This window comes from Crocodylus porosus, unplaced genomic scaffold (assembly GCF_001723895.1).
Source record: "Crocodylus porosus isolate Cpor-Errol unplaced genomic scaffold, CroPor_comp1, whole genome shotgun sequence".
In the NCBI taxonomy this organism is placed as follows: Eukaryota; Metazoa; Chordata; order Crocodylia; family Crocodylidae; genus Crocodylus; species Crocodylus porosus.
This window is the reverse complement of record NW_017728943.1, coordinates 128,373,849-128,399,221: the sequence shown is the minus strand read 5'-3', so window position 1 is coordinate 128,399,221 and position 25,373 is coordinate 128,373,849. Positions and strand designations below refer to the sequence as shown.

General features: G+C 41.0%; 1 protein-coding gene and 1 long non-coding RNA gene across 2 annotated transcripts in view; one reads left to right on the top strand and one right to left on the bottom strand.

The window, feature by feature from the left end:
• TXLNB (taxilin beta) overlaps nt 1–6,398 on the bottom strand; it is a 56,698-nt gene extending 50,300 nt beyond the window's left edge. The window contains exons 1-2 of the mRNA XM_019550165.1: nt 6,257–6,398; nt 784–1,252 (exon numbers count right to left, since the gene is read on the bottom strand). Of these exons, the coding sequence (XP_019405710.1) occupies nt 784–1,231 (448 nt within the window). The 5' untranslated portion in view covers nt 1,232–1,252; nt 6,257–6,398. The remainder of the gene's footprint in view (nt 1–783; nt 1,253–6,256) is intronic.
• Nucleotides 6,399–24,146: 17,748 nt separating this feature from the next.
• The window catches only part of LOC109320173, a 2,090-nt gene continuing 863 nt past the window's right edge, over nt 24,147–25,373 (top strand). Inside the window, exon 1 of the long non-coding RNA XR_002103741.1 lies at nt 24,147–25,362. This is a non-coding gene — a long non-coding RNA (uncharacterized LOC109320173). The remainder of the gene's footprint in view (nt 25,363–25,373) is intronic.

The window sequence follows — 25,373 nt, the reverse complement described above, 5'->3', positions numbered from 1 at the left end:
TGCACCTGTGGATGCATGGCAAGGTGTGGTTGGCCTTCCTAACTGCATCCCCACACTGCCGGCCCATGTTCATCTTGGCATCAGCGATGACTCCAAGATCCTTTTCTGCCTCTGCACTGACAAGAAGGGAGTTCCCCAGCCTGTAGGTATGAAACCAGCCTGTAGGTAGTAACCAGGAAGTTCTTATTATCACTAAATGATGGACATGTGCATTCCCCAGGGACAAATAGCAACTGCACATAATTGTGCCACTGCTATTAGTCCCTGGGGAATGCCCTTGCATATATACACTGGCATGTGGCAAGTTGCCTTTGGGTGGGGTAGGGGAGGATGGGAACAGCACCTGGGCTAGCTCCAGCAGCCTTATTGGGAGTTCTGGGGGCTTCTTGGGGCCACAACAACAGCAATCTGGGTGTGCGGTGCCTGGCTGGCAGCTGAAACATGGCTCTGGCCAAGCCAGGCTCCAGTTTTGGGTGGTGCATGCTGCCGCCATGTACACCATGCTATTTTTTTCTGGTGCAGGTTTTTTATGATACCAGAATCTCCCAGTGTCAAAAAAACCTGCTGTGCTGCAAATTAGTAGGGTAACGGATGCCTGCATGTGCAGCGCATATGGTTTGCGGTGCCGAAGATGGGTCTGCAGCACTGCAAACTGCACATGCATGCTCATCTGGACATGCCCTTAATGTGGGAATCAGTACTATGAAGGGTTTGGTTTTTTTAAATTTCTGTTTTAAGCCATGACTCACAGAAGGGGTGCATTTATGTTATACAAGTACTTGCCTAGCCCTTTCAGGATTTTCTTCTCCAGTTTTTGCTCCTTACTGGTGCTAGATTCCTTTGCTCCTGAGGCATCCCCAGTAGCTATTTGTTCTTTCTCACTCTCATCATTTCCATCTTCATATTCTCCTTCCTCATTATTGACTGACTCCCCTTTCTCAGACTTGTCTGTTTCCTTAGTAGTTCTCTCCTTCTCCACCAGACTAGTAGCAGACCCGTAGGTTTTAATAATGTCCTCCAGCTGTCGGTTCAGCTCTTCTGATATGTCACAAACTATTGTTTCAGGCGGAGCAGTTGGTTCATTCTCAGGGGAGTTGGATGGAAGCTGGGGAGCTGATTTCTCAGTGTTTTGTTTCTCGAGGCCATTCTGAGTAGGTAACGCCATAGTGCTGTTTGCAGGAAAGAGGGATTGCTGTTCAGGTTTGAGATCAGGTGACTGGTTATTCTCCATATTTGTTATAGAATCTTGGAGCTTAAAAAGGGGGAAGAAAGAAAAGTTTAACTTAAGCAAATGAATTCATCTATTTAATCATACATGAATATCATATAATATACCAGTGATTTTGTATAGAATTTAGAATTACAGGGGACTGTGCTTATCTGTTGGCATTCACTTGATAAATACATCGTGTAAAAAACATCAGCATCTGAGGCTATTTATCCCAACTGAAAAAAAGCACAGTTTACATACTGAAAAGGGGAAACACAACTGACAGAAAACTAACATTAAAAAAAAAAAATCTTTGCTAATGTTGCCTGTGATATCACTAAAGATCACTCCAGAAAAGACCTACATTTCTTGCTTTCCTGCACGTATTGCAGGCCATTTCTGCCTTTTCTGCATTATATTCAGCTGAGACAATGACAGCTGATTGGGGAAGTTTACTTCAGTTTCGGATCAGTTTCACTTTCCATTTCTGACACTGTGGCACAATAACATTTGCTATTTCTTGAGTCAACAGCACTGACTGGGGACATTTAAATCTAAAACATCAGCTGTAAAATTGCTCTGTTATTACAAAGCCAGAAACAGTTAAATCTTTATCCCTGAATGGGGGTTCTCAGCCTTATCCCAATATAATAAATACTAAATTAAATTACTTTACAGCATGATTCCCATTTATTGAATTAGGCCACTTAGCACTGGGCAAAGGATTTAGGAAGTCAGGTACAACACAATCTACTGCTCACAAACTGGGAGGAATTGGTGGAGAATGTGAAAATGGAAGGTAATGTGAGTGAAATGACAGTGAAATGATTGTTCAGGATCCTAAGGGAAGGAAGGAAGAAGAGCAGAAGAATAAGGATATTGGATTGAGAAAAACAGACTAACAAAAATCAAGGACCTCATGGGCAAGACTCTCTGGAAGTTAAGTTTGAGGGGAAAAGGAGTCCGGGAGAACTGACTGTAATTTAAGGAGGCATAGGACCAAGCTATCTCAATGCGATGGAAGAATGGGAAGGGCAAGAGGCAGCAACACTGGCTAGACAGTGATGAGCTGAAACTCAAAAAGAAATCCTACAAAAAGAAACTTGGTCATAGTAGCAGTGAAAAGTATAAGAGTAGCATACAGGAATGCAGGAAGAAAATTAGGCACATCAAGGGAAGTGACTCTTTTATTTGGCACTGGTGAAGCCTCACCTGGAGTCCTGACCCCACACTTCAAGAAGGATGCGAACAGTTTGGAAAGAGTCAAGTGCAGAGCAACCAACATGATTAGGGGCCTAGGAGGCAAGAGTTACGAGGAGAGACTGAAAAAACTAGTGTTATTTAGTTTGGAGAAGAGAAGGCTGAGGGGGAGATTTGATAACCATTCTTCAAATACCTGAAGAGTGATTTCAAAGAGGCTAGAAATGGGCTTTTCCCAGTGAACACAGGGGACAGGACTAGAACAAAATGGCCTCAATCTGCAGCAGGGGAAATTTAGATTGGAGATTGGGAAGACCTTTCTGACCAGGAGGGTAATCAAGTATTGGACCAAGTTACCTAGGGAAGCTATGGACCCTCTGTCCTTTATTGCTGCTTTGCCCTTTTGTCATGGTGCAAAGCAGTAGCTGGAGACTCAAGGCCTGGGTCTTGCTTTGGAAGTCCTTCATTCAGGTTGGTTATTTTTTCTTTTAGGATCTGATGGCCATTAGCCCAGATCAGCTATAGTGAGAGTAGAGCAGGGGCAGGCAAAGTCTGGCTCACGGGCCAGACTGGGCCCATGGGAGAGTCCGTTTCCTAGCAGCCCCTGTCCATGTCACTATGGCTGGTCTCCTTGGAGACCCCAGCAGTGGTGGCGCCAGAGTTTCCATGGAGACCAACCCTAGCAGAGCTGGCAGGATGCGCAGCTGGGTGGGGAGCTGCCCTGGGGCCAGGATCTTACAGTGGTGACAGCGTGGTCCAGAGGCAGGGAAGATCTGCGATCTGCTGCCCACATGCCCCAGGCAGGGGTGCTCAGGCAGTGGATTGTGGCTCTGCCCCAGCTCCAGACCATGCTATCACCAATGAGTTTCAGCTATTGGGCTGAAACAAGGAAAGGCTACCCTTCTCTTTTCTATCTGCTAGTCATGGGTTTTTGCCTAGTTGCAATGCGATTGTCATGTGTACGGCATTTCATATCTGCCTGGCTAGAGCACAACCTTTTGTGCATGCCCACTAGATGTGGAAATACGCCCACACTGCATGTGCACTAGGATCACAAACACTGTATAAGGGCCAAAAGCAGTATTTATGTGGCTGGATAAGTGCCATTTGAGCACATAAAATTAATTAGGATTCTGCCTTAGCTGTTTTCATCCTTTCCAGTTTATAAATATTAATTTCCCTTTCTCCTCTCACATTATGTCCCCAACCATGTTTATAGCCAGACATAAGACAACGTGGTTCCTTTCATTTAGTTCTTTCTTATGTCCCAGCATCATCATGTGTATGTCAGCACTGGTCTTTTAAAATATTTGTTACATTGTTTACTGCCTGGTTTTGCAATCACAAAACACGAAGTGTTAAGCTGATGAATTAAAAAGAGCCTTACTGTTTAGAATCTGGGGCACATTTATTTATTTAAATGTAGGTCTAAATAGGATAATCTTGTGGTGATAATCCATCTCATCCATGAGTGGAAAGAGATAGGTTATAATCAAGTTAATGAAATCACAGCAATTCACACCAGGCTGAAGTCCTGGCCTGTTACCTTGAATTGTAAGGTCAATATGAACCATAACCAGACTTAAACCCTGGAGTGAAAGCCACCCTCAGACAAATTAATTGTAGACTTAGAGCATCTCTTGTTAGGTCATATTGAATTATTTCCTAAATAGAAGTATTGATGTTATAACCACTCTCTCCTTCACTTGTCTAAAGAGACACCACTGCTACTGTCTATGCAGAATCATAAAAAAAACTATGGCTGGACTTAAGACCATCCCTGTCTGAACCATCCCTCACAAACATTTGTTTACATAGTGCTTAAAAGTTTCCAGTGACAGAGATTCTGGTCTATCTAGATAAAGACCAACCTAGGTCATTTTGTACAGCAGCTATCAGAGACACATGCTTGGAGGTGGTGATGGTGGGGGGAGATGTACTTTGAAATATTAACAGACAAAACATTAGCAGTGGGCAACCATGTTTGGGTACAAGTAGCAGCTATTGAATGCTGAGTAATGGCTGATATAACCTTTTGGACATTAGGAAATTTCAGTAATACAGTTCCTGATCTTCCATTTGTTTTACTCCATGTAACCTGGCTGTATATCAGGAATCCTATACTTGTCATAGCACAAAGTATTTATAGAGTTTTTTTCTTGCTACTACTATTGCCTCTTGGCTGTAATGATTCTCAAGCAGGCTGCATCCTGTCATATGGTAAGGCAGAGAATGAGTGGCCAATGGATCTGTAGGACCCTTGGTTGCTTGGCCCTGCCCTGCCTCAAATTGTTTCTGCATACTGAGGCTCAGAAATCCTGAAACTATGGTATATTCCTGGATATGCTGGGGGAAAAAGTTGGTTTGTAACCCTGGAATTATCTTTAGAAACATTTGCTTCAGCTGCCAACAGGGCCTTACTTCAACTAGGCAGCATATCTAACACTGTAGCCCCAAATACTTACTGCACAGCGTGGTCAGTGAGTTAGCCCAGGAGGTGCTGGAGGAATCCGAATCTGCAATCTGCTTAGGTAAGAGAGACAATTGTGCTTGTTTGTAATGGATCTTTCCAGCTTGTTTAAAATAAGATTATTGTATGTTGAGTTTGCTTGTAATTTACAATCAGCTATCTTTTAAATGTTTGTGACTGTGTCCCCTAACACATTGTGATTAGATATGTACATTAAAGTATGGAAGAACTTTTAAAGTAAAAGACCTATTGGTCTCAGTGCTGCAGCCCTAATCTAAAAATGTGATAATAGTATGCCTCTATTTTTAGGAAAAATAGCCATGTCACATAGCCCCTTTATCCACTTATTATATTCTGCACTTTGAATTGGACACTGTGTTAAGGTGATAGGGAATCTTGTTTAAATTTGAATAGCCAAAAAAATAAATGTTATTGTCTTTGAATAACAGTGGTCCTTTAAATGGCTGCTGATCTTACTGCAAAAAGTATGACCTTCTTTGTCACAGGAATTGCTATCTCCTGCCTCTCTTGCAGTTTGAAGTTCGAGAGAGTTGTCAAACTTATCTAAATTTAGTTCTTGCCTCCCTGTGTAACCAGCAGAAAGACACATGCCACCTGCTCTGCAGCCAGAAGTTATTTTAAGCACTTCTAAAAAGGGCAATGGCATTTAGCACGTTATCCTTGAAATTCACCAAAAAAGCCTTTATAAAACAGTCTCCACTGTTATTAAAACAGACATCATGTGCTGTTAAAAGTTAAAGCATTACTTTGAAACAAAACTATATTTGAACTATAGCAAAAACTCCAAGTTCTAAATATTAAACTCTGGAACATCCTATGCCAGATCAGTTCTGATTACCCCACAGACAAATGGATGTGTTTTGTGACCTAGTCCCCACCTTTCATATTACTTGGGAAAAAAAAAAAGCAATAACACTGGCATTACTAATTATAGAACAGACATTAATATAGTCAGGATTTAAGTATAATATTTTACTACAAAGATCAACAAAATAACCAGAGGCTGCAAATACATAAATAGAAAGAAAATGTATCCAGAAACTTTTCCAGGTCACTTTTCTTCTGTCATGACACATCTGAGTCCCGATGATTTATTTTTGTCGCAACCCAGCTAGTTTTTTCATGTAGAAGCAATGCATATCAGATTATGTTTTAATTGTTCTAATTGTTCTTTGAGAAATTCATGTTCCCTTTCAAAACGGCAGCCCAACATATCAGCGATGCCGCACTCAAACAAAACACCTGTGTACCTAGAAAACTCTTGCCCAGAGAGTCCCAAAATGAGGCGCTATGATTGAAGACATTGTACGATACCACAAAGTAGTGGCAGCATGGAAAGTATTTGGTAGACTTACCTGAAAGAGGAGAGAGTTGACTGGAGAAAATGTCAGGAGGAGGGCACAGACAAGGACAGATAGCAATAGGACTCTCACACTGAATTCCGGCTATAGAGGGAAGGAGGGATTGAGAGATTAGAGGAGGGGGAAGGACTGGATGACACAGCAGGAGAGCAACACTCCAAAACTCAAAGGCAGGCTTCCCAAGGGACTGGATCTGATAGGCGAGAAGAGAGGCTGCCAAGCCTAGTCAGAACTGCTGTTCCCTTTTCTGACATCATAATGGGAAAAGAAAAACAGAGAACTAGAGGGCCTTTAAACAGAGAGAGGATAAATGAAGGATTTGATCCAAATACAGCTGCTGTTAGTTAACTTCAGACCTCCAGTACTGGCCTCTCTGCAGCCTGAAGTCTATTTGCACCTTCTGTGCATTGTAGGAATGGCTGTTTATTAATGGGTTCTCAGTGGTCAAATATGCCCCATCGTCCAAATGCTGTTTCACTTGCAAGGTGTCTAAGTCTAAGATGGGTGGGTCCTCCTCCATTTTATGACTCAGATGAAGGCATAAAGCTCAGATGAAGGGATGTTACAAAGCTGATCTGTTAATGGTTTTCTAGGACCATGGTGAAGTAGAACTGCTGAAGTACCATTAAGGTGCCTTTGAAGGTAAATAGAATGTGGGCTTAGGTTTCTTGCCTATACAAGAAAAAATTGGTGGGCTTTTCTGCATGCAGTCTTCTGGTTGTGTTGGCTTATCGCAGCCAGTCTTTGGATCAGATTTTCCTGGAACAAGCCCATCTGCTGTCTGATGCTCAGTGTGACAGCTACCACCAGCATAGCACCAATGTAAATGGAGATTGCTAGTGTATAAGCCCCTGTTATATTGAATGGGGTTATATGCCTTTAAAGCTGTAGGCACAGAGCAGAAGCCCTTCCTTCTTCTAGGGTATATAAGAGGCCTAGTCAAAGAACTAAGTAGATGAACAGGAGACAGCTTGGAGCTCTTCTAGCTGTTTTGATGGCCAGTGGAAAAAGGGGAGACGGATAAAGCAAGCTTTGCAGATGAACCAGGCCCTAGAGATGTCTCAGTGCATAGGCCAAACCATAAAGATGGCTTGTGGGTGGACCAATTACCCACTCACCTTAAGGATGATGGTGGATAATTGAGAGTAGATCTTCAGGGGAGGCAAGAAGATGGTCTTACACACAACTGACCAGAATGAGGCCAACCCCAGGTGGGGCTGGACCTGTGGTTGTGTGAGACCTACTATTAATGCCCTGGAGAGAATCACAACAACGGTCTCTCAACTGAACTCAAATCCCATAACAAACTAAAGCACCAAGATATAGCAGGTGAGAACATGGGCTGGTTGGGGAAGTGAGCTGTGCTAATCTCAAAAAAAGGGATGACAGAGCAACCTTAGGGGGCACAGTGTGAGAGACATCGCATCCTCATATTGGTGTCCCAGCCACTGCTGAGGCAGCCTTTCTGGCCTACTTTTTACACCCTAATCTGCAGACCTCCAGTCAGTCAGAAGTTATCTATCTATCTATCTATCTATCTATCTATCACAGGGAAATTCAACTGCATGCTGTTTCCATGGAGCCCAACATCTACTTCTGTGACCCAGATGATTATGCCATCAGTATCTCTCTCAAGCAGCTAGCTTAATATGATGGCAGATAGCCTAGGGCTGGTGTGCAGGCCCTGGGGAGAGATGCAGGCCATTTCACATGTTGATATGTGGTACCTCAGTTACAAGTATGTGTACACAGAACCGATAAAGGCAGGCACCAACCAAGCTGGAAGCAGTCTCATAAGAAAAGCAAAGGGAGTGAAAGTAAAATTTAATATGGCCTATGACAATGATAAGTCTATATCAGGGTCAAAAGCACACCCATTTTATAATGAACTGGACAAAAATTCTCATGATCACCCATTATAATGTCAATCTAAAGAACTCAGATGTGTTATTTAGCTTATCTTGTGGGGAATACAGAGGAAGATGAAAATGGTAGCTGAGCATGCTAGGTAGACTACTATGAGGAGTTGCTAGATCAGGAGATCAAGCTTTCTTAGTGAGAGAGAAAAGCAGAAATAGTAATAACTGAGCTAGAGAAAATGTGCATACTTGCAGTCTGTTATTTTCATTAGTTTTATTTCTCAGCACGGGAAATCTGGTTTGGAAACAACAGTGTCCAGAGGGAATCCAGATACTGTGGCTTAAAACAAGAATAATTCTTAAAGTCTATTTTTAATATTGTTAAATTTCAGTGTTCCTTGAAGCAGGTATGCATTAAAAAAGAATGAAATAAAGGTAGGCATTATGAAGGCCAAGCCAGAGTTTACCATTACCAATTCTTATATCCTTTGCTGATTCAAGTTTCTGAAAAAGTGGCTAAGACAAACTCTTCTGGGATAGATTGTTCCCAGTCCTGTGGGAGCCTGTAGTGTTATGGTAATGGGAGCTAGGAATCCCTGGGTGCATCTATACATGCATTAATGTGCTTTTCCTAATTCACATTTAATTTAATACTTCCAATGTAGGGTACTAAATAAATGTGCTTTAGGCTACCCTAATGTGCAGTGCCAAAAACGCACATTTAAAAAGTGATGCTTAATGCACAGTAGCCTATTTTACTGTACATTAGTGTAATTGCACGGTTTTTAATGTGATGCTTTAATGTGCAGTAAAATAGGCTACTGTGATTTAAAGCACATATGTCGACACACCCACTAAGTGATAATTATGATAGTCATAGCTGTTATAGCCTGTGGGGCTTGATGATTGCTGTCAAACTTAAGTTGAGGAGAGGGTTAAAAACAGAGTAGTCTAAAATCTTGCAGGAAAGGCAGTCCTCATAGAAAGGTAAGATAGGAGAGGTTTACCTTAAGCAGTTTTTGGTAGAAGATAAACTCTCATGTTGTATGTGGCATGATTGAATGAATGAGTGAATATGATATTAATAGAGTATGACAGATTATCTTGTTTTTTGTCCTCCTCTGCTGTATATCTGTTTAGCCTGCAGCATTTTCCTGATTCTAGTCCCTTTTTACTTTATTTGGGAATAAAGTTCCAGAGGCTCAGAGCTTGCTGACATTAGGAAATTACTTGAATTTGTCAAAATTATAGCCAAGAATCAGGCTGTTTAGGACCAGGATCTAACTGCCCTGATCATAAAAGGCCTAGGCCTCTGGCAGATGGTATACTTAAGATATATTAGGCAATTAATCAAGTCTTAAGTAGTAACCTGGCCCAACATTAATTCAGTTAATGGGGTGATAAAACAAGAAATAAACCACCAAGTTATTAAACAAAATATGTGTAATAACTTTATGGCTGGTTCCCATTGCACCTTAATTGAGCATATGGCTAACACTGATCAGCTGACTGATGCTCCCAGTTGATACCAAAGACTCCATGCACTGCCACAGCTGGTTGTGATAGTCAGCTGACCAGTGCTCCTGGTTATGGAAACACTGGCCCCCCAGCTTGCTATTTGCTGGTGCAGGGAGAGCCTGGGTCTCCTTGCACTGACAATATGTCATGATTTGGCTCTGATCCTCTATTAAACAATTGTGCCCTGCGCCACGTACATGAGGACCAGGAGCCCCAGATGAGGAAAGCAGAATCTAAACCCATCAACACACAAGAGAGGACCAATAAAAACAGGTGAATGATTCTGAAAAACAAAAGAGAAGGGAAGTTTTATGCATGTTAGTGGGATGAATACTATGCACTGCAACAACTGAAACTAGGCTAACTCAGGCTGGGAATATTCAGCAGTACTCTGAAACTATTGTACCATTGACACAGATGTTGAAAACTGTGAGTATTCTGAATCTGCATGATAATAAAACAGTTAAGCCTGATGAGCAGAGACCACACTAGAGAAGACTGCATGCTGAGAACTTGGTTTGTGAAACCTGAATTTCTTCTGACATTTTGAGGGTTTTTATAAATCTTTTTGGAACATCCTTTCCCTGTTTGGGGAAGGCTGAATAAAAGCTTTACTTAACTCCAAAGGAGAGGTTTTGTGACTTTGTCTTAGTAAAGCTAGACCCACAGTTTGAGAGATCCCTGTGACAGGGCAGCATTTCATTTTTAATTAGGTTTTCGGAGCTGGATTATAAATTTAGGACTGCCTGGTCCCTTTATTCCAAAGCAGGACTTTCACTGCTGTCAGTGGGAGGTTTGCATAAAAGCCATAGGTCTGATTCTTTGCTGTATTAAAGTTCTAGCTTAGTGTGTGAAGTCATGGGAGTTCTGCAAATACAAGACTGGAATAACATGCTGGAGGAACAGGACAGACCATTTACCAGATCTAGTAACTAAACTTTCAGCTCTATTTATGCATTCACTATATTATTCACTGCAGTTAGCTTTACTTTGAAGGGATATCTGTGCATTATTAGTATTCCTGCTCTTTCTTTTCTTCCTTTCTTAGCTTGCTTCCTCTGGTTCTCTCTATTTCCTTTTCTTTTTTTCCTCTGTGTTATCTTCTACATTGGGACTCCTAGTTCCCATTTAAGCTTTAGCTCCACATGTTTCTAAAATGATCAGCAATGAAATAGTTCATTCTGACTCTATTTAGTGCAGGGATGGGCAAGATGTGGCCCGGGGGCCGGATGTGGCCTATCAGGCCATTCTATCTGGCCTGCAGGGTCCCTAAAAAATTTAGAAAATTAATATTTATCTTCCCCCGGCTGCCTGTCATGTGGCCCTCAAAAGCTTGCCAAAACTCAGTAAGTGGCCCTCCACCCAAAATAATTGCCCACCCCTGATTTAGTGCATCGCCTTTCAGTTTTAAGAGCAACATCCACACCTTACAAAGATGACACTGGGTAAACCTGGGATATTTCTGAAGGTTTTCTACACACTCCCCAGGGCCCCACCCCTGCAATATGGAATCTGCAATTCTCATAGAAAGTTCTCTATTTAGTTAGAGAAGGGGTGCTAAACACTTGGCCTGCCAGTCAGATCTTGCCTGTTGAACTGTATGATCTGGCCTGCAGGGCTCCCTAGTGTTCCGGAAGTTTGGTGCAGGGGAGCAATGGCAATTAGTGCCAAACTCCCTCACTGCCAAATTTCCAAGCCCCATGAATCAGATGGCATGGCCCCATGCATGGGATCTGGCTGCTGCTTGTGGGGCCAGGGCTTGGGTTGTAGGCCCACTCTGGCATGTGCAGGGCTAGGGACAGGGCAGCAGGATTGTGGGCCTGATCAGGAGCACACAGAGCTAGGGAGGTGGGCTCAACCTGGTATGTGCATGGTTGAGGCCGGGGCCTGGACTGGGATGGCAGGCATGATATGGCACATGCAGGGTTGAAGACAGGGTGGTGAGCCCTATCCAGCACATGTTGGGCAGGGGAAGGAGGGTGGCAGGCTTGATCCAGCATGTATGGGACTGAGGGTAAGGTGTTGGGCCCAATCTGGCACGTGGAGCCTTGGCCATGGGTGTGATATAGTGTGCAGGACCTGGGCCTAACAGGTTGGGCACCGGTGAGCCAGAACATAAGCAAGAAGAATCTCTGTTCCTCTTCTCAGTGCAGCACGCCTATACATGGACTGCAGTGAGGCCAGGGACTAATGAGTGACCATTCTGTACAAGCAGTTGAATTCTGTCCAGCTAGAATGTGCTTAAACTGTGGTGTCACTTCACAACTGTCTTTTAAGCTTTACTGGAGATAAATTTGGCCTGCCATATTCAGACATATGTGCAAGATGTTTTATGAAACCCTGTGTAAGTAAAGTATGGCATTTATGAAGAATGCTACATAAAATTGTTTAAATAAAACTCCTAGGATAAGAGGAGATGCAATAGTTCGATATACCAGTAACCTGGAATGCAAAGGCTTGTTCTGAGCCTGTTGGTTTTTTCTGCCTTATACAGCTACACCACAGATAGTGCTGGGGCCATAGAGTGCTACAAAATTTCATTGGCGGCCAGTCACAATTGTTGTTGTTGCTATATTGGTTTGTTTAGAAGAAGATGGTAAACAATTGAACATTGGACATCAAAATGAGACATTGTGTACCTTGTCAGGCACCTGGAAGTGCCTGCTCCTCTGTCAACTGTACACAGGTGCGTGGATACATAAACTGGGTGCCCCATATTGTATCTATCTCCCTCTGATGTCCTAGCACCAAATAAATCTCAAAGGGGTGGTGAGATTATAATTTGACATCTAGTAATATTTCATGACCTCAAGGGTTTCTTATATAACTAAAGTTTGCTACTTTTCCTCTTCTACAATTCATATATTCTGGATACTAATGACAAAAGTTAGTAACAGCCAAATTAGTTGCCACTGAAAATCCCTAGAGGAAACAGAAATATCACTTTGAGACAAATAATTAAATTCTTAATCTGCATCAGTAAGAATATCATTTTTGGACTGAAGGAAAGAAACTGCTCTAAGTTGTAGGAATTCCCCTTGGCTTGCTACTGTGCAGTTTTGATTTAAATTGGGAAAGATTCAGTTCTTTCAAAAACTTTTAGAGCAGGAGAAATCAATTATCAGGGTTTCAGTTTCTCTAGGCAGTCTCTACCACTTCAGCATGCCCAAGAGATAGGTTCTCCATAAATTTGTTATGATCTGTGGTATTTGAGGAGCTTGACAAACCGGTGAATTGTCTGACTTGGAAACCCCCACTGAAGGTAAAGAAATCCCTCAGGTGAGCCATGAAGTCATATTTGAATACATGTCTGCAGTTTTGGAATGGCCCTCTTTCATGCCAATATAGGTAACTTACTGAGAAAGTAAAAAAATGCCATGTGTCATTTAATCTGTTGTTTTAATGATGGTACTTTTGATGTATACCACTATAAAATAGAGCAGAAACTAAACTGAGAAATGGAATCATCCTGAAAAATATTTTTTAATTCTGTTCTAAGTCAGCTTTCATCTACCAAAAAAGACCTTTAGGGATCAATAGACCTCTGGGATCAAAGATGAACAGAGCCAAATTTAAACTTGTTTTCAAGTATTGGTTTTCCATGGAAGCAACTGGTTTTCCCATGGAAGTCTCTGGACACATTTAGATGACTGTGATGATATAAGTTACACATTGGATGTAAGTACAAATTAATTTATATGGCAAGGATGTGGGAAATACGAAGGGAAGGAAAAGAAGGGAAAGTAACCATGTTAGTGGTGTGTAAGATAAAGGAGCCTAATCTGCATACTTACACTACTAGCTGGTTTTTCTGTTGTGTTCTCTTTCCACCCCCTCACTTCGAAAATAATTTAGGTCATCATTGGAACTGGGTTGCAGAATTGGAAAAGGTCTATTAAGGGCTTACACCTGCAGCTCCTCTGTGTGTGAAACTTGCATTGATTTCACAAGCAACACCTGCTAATAAGGAGAATTGAGAATAAAGTGAATTAGAAAGTGAAGGCTAAATCCTTTGCTGTTTTGAGACACAAGGGCTACAAAGCATGTCAGGATTGGAGCCAAAAGTCTCTCTGGAGAGAAATGGGACCAGATACTGATTACAAAGAAATATAAGCCAGAAGGGACTAACCAACAGTAAGACTAGTGACTCATTTACCTAATGCAAGAGGGAAGAATATAGATAGCTACAACAGGAAGGATGTGTATTGAGGTAATACATATATAGGATTTAGAAATGATAGGAATACCTGTGGGCAGAAGACAAACCATGTAGATAGAGGTGGAAACAAGAATTGGCACAGTGATAGTGAATTAAACCAGAATAATAACTGTATATTATAGAAAAATGGCAGCTGAGTTGTTTGTTCAGAAGGTTGCATACAGCAAATTATAGAAAGAGTGAAAATTATTATTGTGTTCTACCTAAAGCTGTGTGGTGTTGCAGTCTACAAAGAAAAAAAAACTTTCTTGGGTACACTTCGATATCTCTTTTCTGAACAGATGCAAGCAGATGAATATCATACCTCAGGGACTCCACCCGACCGGTCTACTCCATTCTACATACAGCACAGCCTATTCTGTGCTACGTTGTTTCTGAGAAATAGAGGAACCACCTTGTCTGTGTTCTATATAGTAAATAGGAAGAAATCACCACCAGACTTGCAGAACTAACAAACATACAGAACTGCCTGGACATAACAGCCATTAGAGACGATCTCTGCATCCAGCCATGAAGTCTGTCATAAACGCTTTCACTCCTTAAAGATGAAGGAAGCAAAACTTTTTTCAAACTTACATACTCCATCAACAACCCTACAATCCACAGCAATGTCATCAACACTCTCAGTCCTGCTGAGGTATCTGTACAATTCCCTGGGTTTTCCTTCTGCCCCTTCCTTCTACCCTTCAATCAGTTACAGCTCCATGGGAACTTTGAGGTGTCTTGTGTTGCTTAAAATAAAGGGAATGTTTCCATGACATTGAGCCACACAATGATCAGCCCCCACAGACCTGACTCCTACACAGCACAAAGGTGGAGTCTTGGAGGTTTTTCCTTGAGGGCTGCAGCCTCACTTCCTTGAGGGCTAGAGCTGTACATCAACTGTTTTTGCCTCCATGTGTGCAGTGAGATTGCCAAAGAGAAATGCATATGTTACAGCCTTAGTCCTACAGAAAAAACAGAGAGTCATACTTGGACTTGAAAACAACCCTGATATTATTATACAACAGGCTGACAAGGGGGGGTGCCACTCTTGTCATGGACAAAACAGCATACATACAAGAAGCCAAGAGACAACTTTCCAACACAGGGTTTTACAAATTTCTGACCAATGACCCCATGAAACAATTCCAGAAAGAACTATGCAGTCTCTTAAAGAGGCTGTCTCTGGAAACACAGGACAGCATTTTTGATTATACCTCCTAGAAATATTTTACTTTTTATTCAAAATCCACAAACCTGACAACCTTAGATGCTTCATTGTGATGGTGCCAATGCCAGAGGCAGAGGGCCTTTATGACTTATGTGGGTTTTATCATTTTTCCATATGCCACTGGAGCTTCCAGGTATTTGAAGGACACAACAGATTTCCTAAAAAAACTTGGCTTCATTAACAAGCTTCCAGCAAACACCATATTAATTACCATGTATGTCATATCTTTGTATCCCAACATTCGTCATGAGTACAGATTACAAGCTATAAAGAACATTATCCCTAAAAATGACACTGCTTGTTTCCATTATGCTCTTCTGCTTCTCACACAGTCATTTCAGATTTGGTGACACTGTATACCTACAAATAAATGGTACAGCCATGGGCATATACGTGGCCATAGCCGACCAGGGGTCATGTGCACCCACTGAGATTGGTGGCCGCTGCTGAAGCTGCTGCTGGCTTCTGTGGGTGGTCACTGCCCCCCTGCTGCCCTTGCTGTTCATGTGGCTGCCAGCTGCTGAGGGTGGTCCCCGCTCACTGCTGCCAACAGTGTGGATGGCGATTGCAGGTCCCCACTTGCCATACACACCCCCCCGACACTGCTGCTGCCACCCGCAGGCAGTTGCTGTGCTCCCCAGCCTCCAGGGGCATGCATCGTTGATGTGCATGGCCCCCCAGTATGCCGATATGTTTATGACAGACCTTGAAGTCTGCTTCCTCTGCAGCTGCCCTCTCATCTCCCTGGTAAACCTAAGGTACTTTAATGACATTTTAATCAGACCTGGGAAGGAGTCTCAGGATTTTTACAAATATTTCTCCATCAAACTGACTCTAAAATGCTCCACCAAGAAAATTCATTTTTTGTACACCACTGTGAAACTTTGCAGTGATCATATCACTTCCACATCACATCAGAAACCAAACAACTCCTACAGCTACCTCTAGCTTTCATCATAAGCCCACCATGAGATCCCTCATCTACACCCATGTTCTCCATCAAAAATATATCTACTATAATCTCACCACCTAGGATGCACACCTTGGGGATCTGGGAAGGGGATTTCTACACTTACAATATGATACCAATATCATATCCACTCAAACCAACAGACCCAGATCGCACTCTGCCCTGCTACCAAACAACCATGTGACAAGGACAACAGAATCTCTCTTATTGTCACCTGCAACCCCCAACTTGAACACTCTGAACAAGTCATTAATCACCTCCAACCTCTCTTGGAAAATGATGGCTGTCTGTAGCCTTGGGGCACAAACCTGTCCTGGCAGCCCCTCAACCTCACACAGTGTCTCTCCAAGAACAGACCACCTACATTCTATTCTCATTAAGCCACCAAGTCTTGTTCCTGATCAAGGTGCCAGGTATGCTCCGTTATCAACACTGACTATATCATCACTAGACCAAACAATATGGATTATCACAAGGGCAGGCAATTATTTTGAGCGGAGGGCCACTTACCATGTTTTGGCAAGCTGTCAAGGGCTGCATGGATAGCCCCACCCCTTGACAGGTGCCCCACTCCCTGGTCACTATCCTGTGACCAGAAGTCCCGCTCCCTAACCCCTGACCTTTGCCACCAGAAGTCCTTCTCCTTCCCCCAGAAGTACTCCTTTCAGCAAGGGGTTTTGCCATCTCAGAATTAGAAAAATACCAAATTATATTCTAAAAAGCAAACATCTACAGCATTCATTAATTTGATTTCAAAATATATTTTTGTCCTGATTTACAAGTTTGTGTAGTGCACATAGAGGTGACTGCACAATAGCTTAAAATGAAGTCTTATTTTTATATATTGGATGGTGGGTATAGTTTTGTGGGAAGCTGCGGGTGTGTGGGTATGTGGAAGAAGGTGGGTGTGTGGTTTGTGGGGGGTTGTGTGGCGGGGAGGGTGGCTGGAGTGTGTGAGAGAGTGTGCATGTGAGGGTCTGCATATATGGCAGTGTGAGGAGGGTGTGGGTATGTGTGTGGTGGGTCCTAGTGCCTCTGGCTCCTGTCAGCTTTGACAGGCAGCCAGGAGCAAATAAATATTAGTTTACTAATCTTTTTAGGGTGGGCGCGGGGTCCCCATGGACTGGATAGAATGGCCTGGCAGGCTGGATCTGGCCCAGGGGCTGTATTTTGCTCACCCCTGGATTATCACACCTGGGGTTCACTGTCCTGCTCATCTACCAATGTCATATATGTCAGTGCTTCCCAACCAGTGTGTCACGGCACAAAAGTGTGCTGTCAGAAATGAACAGGTGTGCTGCGGAATTTTGCCATGGCAATGAGCTACAGTTATGAGCTATACTAGTTATGAGGATGGGGAATGCCTTAAAAGGTGTGCCATGAAAAAGTTTTATTAATGTGAGCGTGCCTTGGGCTGGAAAACGTTGGGAAATGCTGATATGTCATCACCTGCTTACAGTGCCCTTCTGCTCTCTACATTGATGAGACGGGGCAATCTCTATGTGAAAGAATGAATGAACACCGATTGGTTATCATTTCCAGAAAGACACAGGGTCCAGTAGCAGAACACTTCATCTCCCTAGACATTCTACCACTGACCTCAGAGTAGCTGTCCTTTAACAGCAAAACTTTCAAAACTAGCTTGAATTCAAAATTGTGTTGCAATAAATCATCCACAGGCTGGATTGTGTTAGGTATGATCTCAAAAGACATTATGGATACTTCTCCCATTACTTGGACTGGCTTGTATAAGCCTCAGTTTCTCAGTAGGTTAAAGGCTTTGTTTTATCCTTTGTGATCTCTTCAATTCATCTTCACCTTTCTTAGGAGTGCCCCTTTGCACAACCTCTTCCTCCCTATTTCCCTATCCTTTGTATTTAAATTATTCTATTCCTTTCTGTCTAGTACTCCTGTTCTCTGCAAATCCATTAATAAAATCTGATGATGTAGGTTGTTGTCTACAAAGCTTATTCATTGCTGAACAAGCTGGCCTATAAGGTGCCACTCTGACCTGGCTTCTGCCTAATCACTAAAAACCAAGCTCAGGAATTTAACATGTGGTGCTTTTAGTGCACTAGTAAAAAACGTAATCAGCCTTTGCAGAGACTTCACAAGAGTCCATTTCAGGACTCTTAAAACTTTGTACATCAAAGCTCCTTTAAACTATTCTAACAGTGAATGTAATTTATACCCACTCTAAAGTAAATTGCAGGGTGCAGTTAAATGATGAAGGACTCTTGCTACAGCTCCAGAGGTGTGAGTTAAAGCATTATCAGATGCCAGCCACAGGCTGCTCATAGTTAATCTAGCCGCAAGTGGGCGCATCTACACGAGACGTTAAACATGCAGTAGACTAATTCTACTGTGCATTAATGCATCATGGCAAAAGCCGTGCTAATGGGCTAACATGCAGTAGAATTAGTCTGCTGAGCATTAACGTCACTTTAAGACCGTGTGCTGGCACTACTGTGGAGTAATGCTAGTTACTGTACATGAGTTAGCACCTGTTATGACAGGTACTAAATTTAATGCATGGTAACGACAGCACATTAATGTACATGTAGACACACCTGTGTCTACATGAGTGGCCATGTCTACATGAGACACTGACTGCGTAATAGCATGATACCACTGCACAGTATTGTTATGTGGCAACAGCTAGGATTAAGCTACTGTGCAATAGTGTCATGAAAAGATGTTTGTCAGCGCTACTGCACAGTAACTCAGGTTGCTGCATAGTATTTGTTTATACATAGTTAATCTAGGTGTTTATATAAGTACTAAATGACGGCACAGTTACAACTACACAGTCAGGGTCTCATGTAGAAGCAGCCAGTGAGTACCAAATCACTGTGCTGAAAAGTCAGGGTTGACTGGCTATTATACTAGCACCTTACTCCTTTGTGCACTGTTGGCTATGGAAACTGGTGTGGTCATGACAGCTTGATGGACTTGGGCAAAATTTTGACATATTTTTACATTGACATTGATGGAGTGGTGTAAGGCTGCCACCTCAGGGTAAATGAGAATCAAGCTCAGTGAATTTGATGCAATGTTGGCATGAAGAACTACCTGCACTTCATATGAACAGCACAGAAATGCCCCCAACCCATCAATCTAGCAGTAATACTGTCATTTTCAAATACTGGTTAGAGACATCTGAATCTCAGTGTTTTCAGAAGCGGTTATGAGACAAAGCTGGCCAAGTCTTGGTTCCTATCAAGGGCCAAATCATAAATGGATATTTATTACCGCCCCTCCCTCATTACTCAGTATGTGGGTATCTGCTGACATGAAGTCATCTGAAGATGAAAACGATGAAACTGAGAATAAACATTTTGGTGATAATGTATTCTTCTATTCTACACCCACTCTGTATATTCTTCTATTCTTCTTCACTTTGTGTATTCTTCTATTCTTCTCCACCCAAAGGGACTGGGATCAGAGTTGTTTCACTTGCTTGACTACCATATAGTGGCCAATGAACAGCAATGGCTGAAAACCTGAAAAAAAGAACCTTTTAGGAGTTCTTTGAATAATTCTATGATCTCTTGAACTGGAGAAGTGACGTGCTCAGCTTTGGATTTAGGGGGCACTTATCTAGTGTGGAACTGCAGAGCCCAGTTTTTGCAGAGACTGAGGAAAGACCAGAGAAAAAGTTCTGAAATCTTCCAGAGATTCTGGGACTCTTTCCTGGGAAGTGATGTGAATCCCATTGCTTGAAATATTTACAACTAAAATGAACAATCTAAGGAATAATCTTGTACTAGTAGGGTAGAATTCACCATAGGTGACCTTCTCAATATTCATCTAATTTCTGTGATTATATTAAGGAATTATTTTCTTATTGAAAAGAACTTCAGTCCATAAACATATAGCACAGTTTATGTGTTGTTAACTTCCTTTTACTCTATTTAGAAATACATTGATAAATCAATTCACATTTTCAGTAGTTCTAACTGTAAGCCTCAGAATACAGAGCTTCAGTGCCACCTAATGGCCAAATAGTGAGTATTTTCTGTAGCCAACCAAGTAGATTTTTTTTGTATGTCATGTTTACTCCTTCTGTTTCAATATGTAATCTAGGAATTGAATCTAAACCCCTTTTAAGTTGCAGCCTCAACAATTTAAATGCATCCTTAATAAATGTTGATGATTTCCTACACTCTTTTGTCTTTAATTTGTAATGTTCCGTTAAAAAGGTTAGCAAGATGAGTGTGATTTTTGGGGAGGGGGAAGGGGGTTGTTTATTTTTTTACTCATGTACTCTGCTCAAGGAGCTTATAACACAAGACAGTTTTGTGACTGATCCAGGTTTGGGAATAACTGGACAAGGTGGGAAGCCTATGAGATGAAGTTATTTTTCTTTGTGGGGGATATCATGCAGATGAGGTCCCTGGTCATAGCACTTTGATGCATCTCTCTGTTAAGTGAAGCCTAATTTTTAAGCACACATTTCCTATTAACTTCAGCTGTTGTTTTAAAATAATGCCTTTAATCTTTTATTTTACTTTACTAGTTGTAAAGTACATATTTCCTTGTAAAAAGCCTAATATAAGAGTTAACAAAAGACATTAAAGAATTGGTAAAATAAGAGATGAGTAATGTTAACAGTGAATGTCAATCTGAGCTTTTAAGGTTTTCATACATGTGTCACCATATATATGTATGTGTGTGTAATATATATATTGGAGACTGATCAAACTGCCCTTCATATTTTTGTGCATGCGAAGGTACAAGATGGGCTGGTATTGAAATACCTGACTGGTACCTTTTAAAATCCTGATGTTGCAAATATCTTTTTTTTAATGAGACAAAGAGAAAACCAGACAATAGAATGACAGAGAAAAAAAACATGGTAGTGGTTCATCTGTTCAGTTATTTGATGTTCTTTTTTGTTACAGTTTCTGGGACTTTGCATTATCTTGTGTGTGAGTCTGATTTTTAGCAATTGTGGCATAGTATTAAAGTGTGGAAATACAGTTTCTGAAACACCCTCTTTTTCTGACAAAATGATGCACTTAAGAGTACATGAAACCCTGAGACAATGCCAGTTTCAGGACTCAAATTCCTTTAATTTCTGAATGTATTTAGATGTTTCTGGTATCTGCCAAATATTAAAAAATAGTTTTCTATGCATCATGTGAACAGTAACCCTTGTTGGGTCAAATGTGCCTTCCTACTTAGTTCCCTGTCAACAGATGAAATAATAGCAGGTGAAGCATGTTGAGCCTGAGGTTAGGGTAAAGCATAACCTAGGTTGATAACATGAGTCTAGAGCTGTGATAGCCTCTTAGCAAACATTTTGCAGGAACTGAAGGCTCCAAGGATGAGAAGGATGAACCATGGGCAATGTCTATTTTCTCCTGCATCATTTACTCCCCCAGGTGAGTAAAGGCTTCTGGCGTAAGTGAATATTGGTCTTTCTGAGACAATTTACATTATCCCTCATGGATCCCAGGATACATAGGGGAAGCAGGCAGAAAGCAATTAGGAGGCAGGGACAGGAGGGTTTCTGAAGGAGGATGTTGCCATGGGAGCCAGAAATGTCATGAAGCACTTACTCAGGCCTGGGTTACCATACAGACTTCCACACCTTTCCCTATTATCTCCTAAAGTTTTAGAGTATTAACTCCCTACCAGACTTGGGTTGGTAGAAAACAGTCACTTGCAAAGAAACATTCAAATGGAAACTCCACAAATCCAGACTTGGGAAGCTTCCAAACCTGTATCACAATTAATCCAAATGGCAGACACATTTGACCTCTGTTTTATATACCAATACTTTTATGACACTTGTGATTGACAGAAACGGTTTCCAGGTTTGTTTTTTAATCACAACAGAAACCTTTTTGGAACAAATAAACTTTCTCTGCAGTACTTGCAATACAGACTTTGCAGCTTTGCACTAGTGAAAGTGTAACTGGATAGAAAGTTACCTTCCTGCATCCATTGGCCAGGCTGAGACATTAAAAATAAACAAACAGCGCAATACTGCAAGAGAGGTCATTTCAATTTTAGTTGCCTAAGGCAATGGAAAAAGAAACTGTTTCCTTTGAAATACATGACTTTTCATTTCCCCCCTTTATTGCAACTTTTTTAAAACCACATTTTGAGCCAGGTGATGGCATTTTTTTCCTCTTTGCAGGGGCAGATGATTATGTTGTTATACATTTCATCCCACACCAGCCTTAAGTAGTGATCCTAGTGCACAGAACAGATGCCGCCTTAGAACCTGGACTCCCTGTCTATAAATACTATGCATCATTTTCAGACTCTTCTGTAGCGTACCATAGCATGGGTCTCTGAATGAAAAATTTCACAGAAAAAAGAAGACAGGTTGGTAGTTACAGTCTGTTTAAGCTTTTTGGTATATAAAGTTATTTTCCTCTGAGTTGTAATTTGCTTCTTATTTTATTATGCATTTGTTTACAGAGTCTCTTTGGTCCATGGACACATTTATTTACATTAAAACTGTCCTTCCACAGGTAAATATGATGCTGAAAAAAAATTAATTCCTCTTGTCTTTTGTACACAATCCACAAGGGGGCGTAAATGCCTAATATATGCAGGTATTAAAACAGTTTTGCATTTCAAAACTGACCACCCGTAACAGATTAGCAGATTAATATTTTGCTCGAAAGGATCTGGCCTTTACTGTTGATATCAATTTATATCCAACCCAGACTTTTACAGTTGTAAAAGTCATTGGGACTATAAAATTTACAATAGATGTCTGTTCTTGGTGTACTCTGTACAGCACCCCATAAACAGCAACTTTTCTTGCAAAACCCATCTACTGCTGTAATGGCTTTCTCAGCACCAGTAAAGTCAGCATGTCAGCTACACGTTTTTTCAATCAAAAGCCTAATTATTTTATTAATCAGCACCTATTTTTTTCTGATGAAGGTATTTGGTGTTGTGCTGCAGCTTATCACTGATCTCCCTTCCAAATAAAGCAGTGTGGCTATTTATGGACATGGCTTAAACAACTGCAGATCTCATGTACCATATTAGAACTTTTTGAAAAGCAGCCAAAGTACAGAGGTCAAGTTTCCTGTACTATAAGCAACTTAATAGGACACAAGATCACAGCATGGCTTGTAAATATCTGGCAGTACAGTAGCTGGTAAAGTATGAAGTTGTACATATTTCACTAATCACTTGCTTCAAACAATAAATTTTAACATATTTATAAACACCGTGAAATCCAAATAGGATCAACTCAAGGGCCTATTACTGCTTCCATTGAAGTCAAGTGAGAATCTTCTCACTGACTTCAGGGCAACAAGATCAGGAACAGGCCCCACAGGTTGCTTTGGTAGATACTATGTAAAAATGTTGCAGATAAAGAGGTTTTTGTGTTGCGGATAAAGAGATGACATCCACTGTGTACTGTGTTAGAAGCTAGGTGACAACGTGGGTGATGTGATCATGTTCTACAGTTTTCTCTGTGCTGCAATATGATGGTTCCACAATTTTTTTTTTTAGTTTTTCTCAAAACCAGTGCTTGTGGTAGCCCTCTATCTGACCATTTTTCAGAGGAAGTGAATCTCAGCAATTGTACAATGAGGTTGTAAGGGAATAGATATTTTTCTTATGTGCCCATAAAACTGGCTATTTATGGAAGAGATAATATGAAAGGATTTAATGCTGAACACAGAAAGTTGTGATGCCTTACCCCAAAATCAATGTATTTACCAAGAGAATAAGGCAAAAATGCATATTAGCAACCCCAGAAGACTATCTCCTATTTTTAGGAGACCATCAAAGAGGATTTAAATACCAATTCAAGATCACACTTGGGATAGTTTGAAGAGCAATTTTCTTAGTCAGGTGATTAGAATCAGGGTGCAAAATTCTAATGAGAAGGACCAATGCAATGTGCAGGGCAAACAGCTTTGAAATGGAAAAAAAAGATTTCTTTAGTGCCAACTTAGGCAACAAATCTTCAGACTACATCACAGATTCTCTTAAACACCTTATAAGTTACCAGAAAGTTGATATAAAATTTATGAGTTAGTATCACTCAATAATAAATGTAATGTCTGAAACCATACAGTTGCCTTTTTAAAATACTTAAATGCTGAGACTGGTCTAAGTATAAATTTGCACATATTGAGAAGGGCATCATTACACCACTTTTGTTCAGCTCCAAACCAGTCTGCCTTTTTTGACAATGTATGTATTTTATAAATATTAACCATTATGAATATCAACAAGATTTTCCACATTGATAAAGTCAGACTCACTACTGCATTCTTTTGAAAAGGGTCAAAGCAAGTATCAGTTTTACCACCAGCTGGGACGACAATGTTACCAATATTAATCAGCTTAGAATGTGCAGCTTGATTCCAACAGTTTTACTGTCATTTTTATGCTCACGCTATGTGGGGATCTTCTCCTGTTTACACACCTGGGTTTACATGACAGCCACATCATAGCTTTATTCATTTCCATTTTCACACTGTTTTTCTTTTTAACTGAAAAGGAAGAGCCAATGAAACAAATGGGAGAGAATGGTGTTGTCATTTCAGTATTAAATTTTGGATACGTTGCTAAGTGGATTATAAGCATTACTAAGGACTTGATCCTGCAGTCCTCACTGAAGTAATGACTTAAATGGCAGATTTGCCAAAGAGACCACAAGATTTGGATCTTCAAGAGCAAGGTACCAATTGCATTATTGTCACGCAAGGATATTCTCCTTCCAAAGATCTGAAGTAAATTAATATGAATTCATTTCAGTAGGATTAGCTGGCAGTCATGTCTCAAAAAAATAGAGTAGTTGTCCCACAGTGGAATGTTTTCACTGATCAATGCTGGTTATTTCCCAAGTCACTGCAAATGATTTTGATGTGATACAAGTCTTGTAGGTTGATATAGCAAACTTCCATTGTAAACCAAGTGACTGGAGATGGCATAGGAGGAAACCCCCCCCCCCATCTTCACCAATTTAGGTAATTCTTCAAGCAGGATATAATAAAAATACAAAAGAACAAAGTCTACTATATAAATGAAAGAGGATTTATAAAATTACAAGTTTAATAGATAAATATAATAAATACTTTATGCATCATAATTCTGGACAACTACATTTAAAGCAAGTATGTTGGCAAGTCACAAAAAAGTTGCTTCTTGGCAACTTTATTTTCTGATAATACCACATTTGACAGGCATGTTACAATGTTATTTAATGAGGCTTTATGCTGTAATTCTGTTTAAATCCTGCTGTCCTACTGAGCTCACCATGACACATACATGGGTGCAATGCACTTTCTATCTGGGAATGTTTTCTTGCACACCAACACAGTTTTACAGGTAGATGTTCT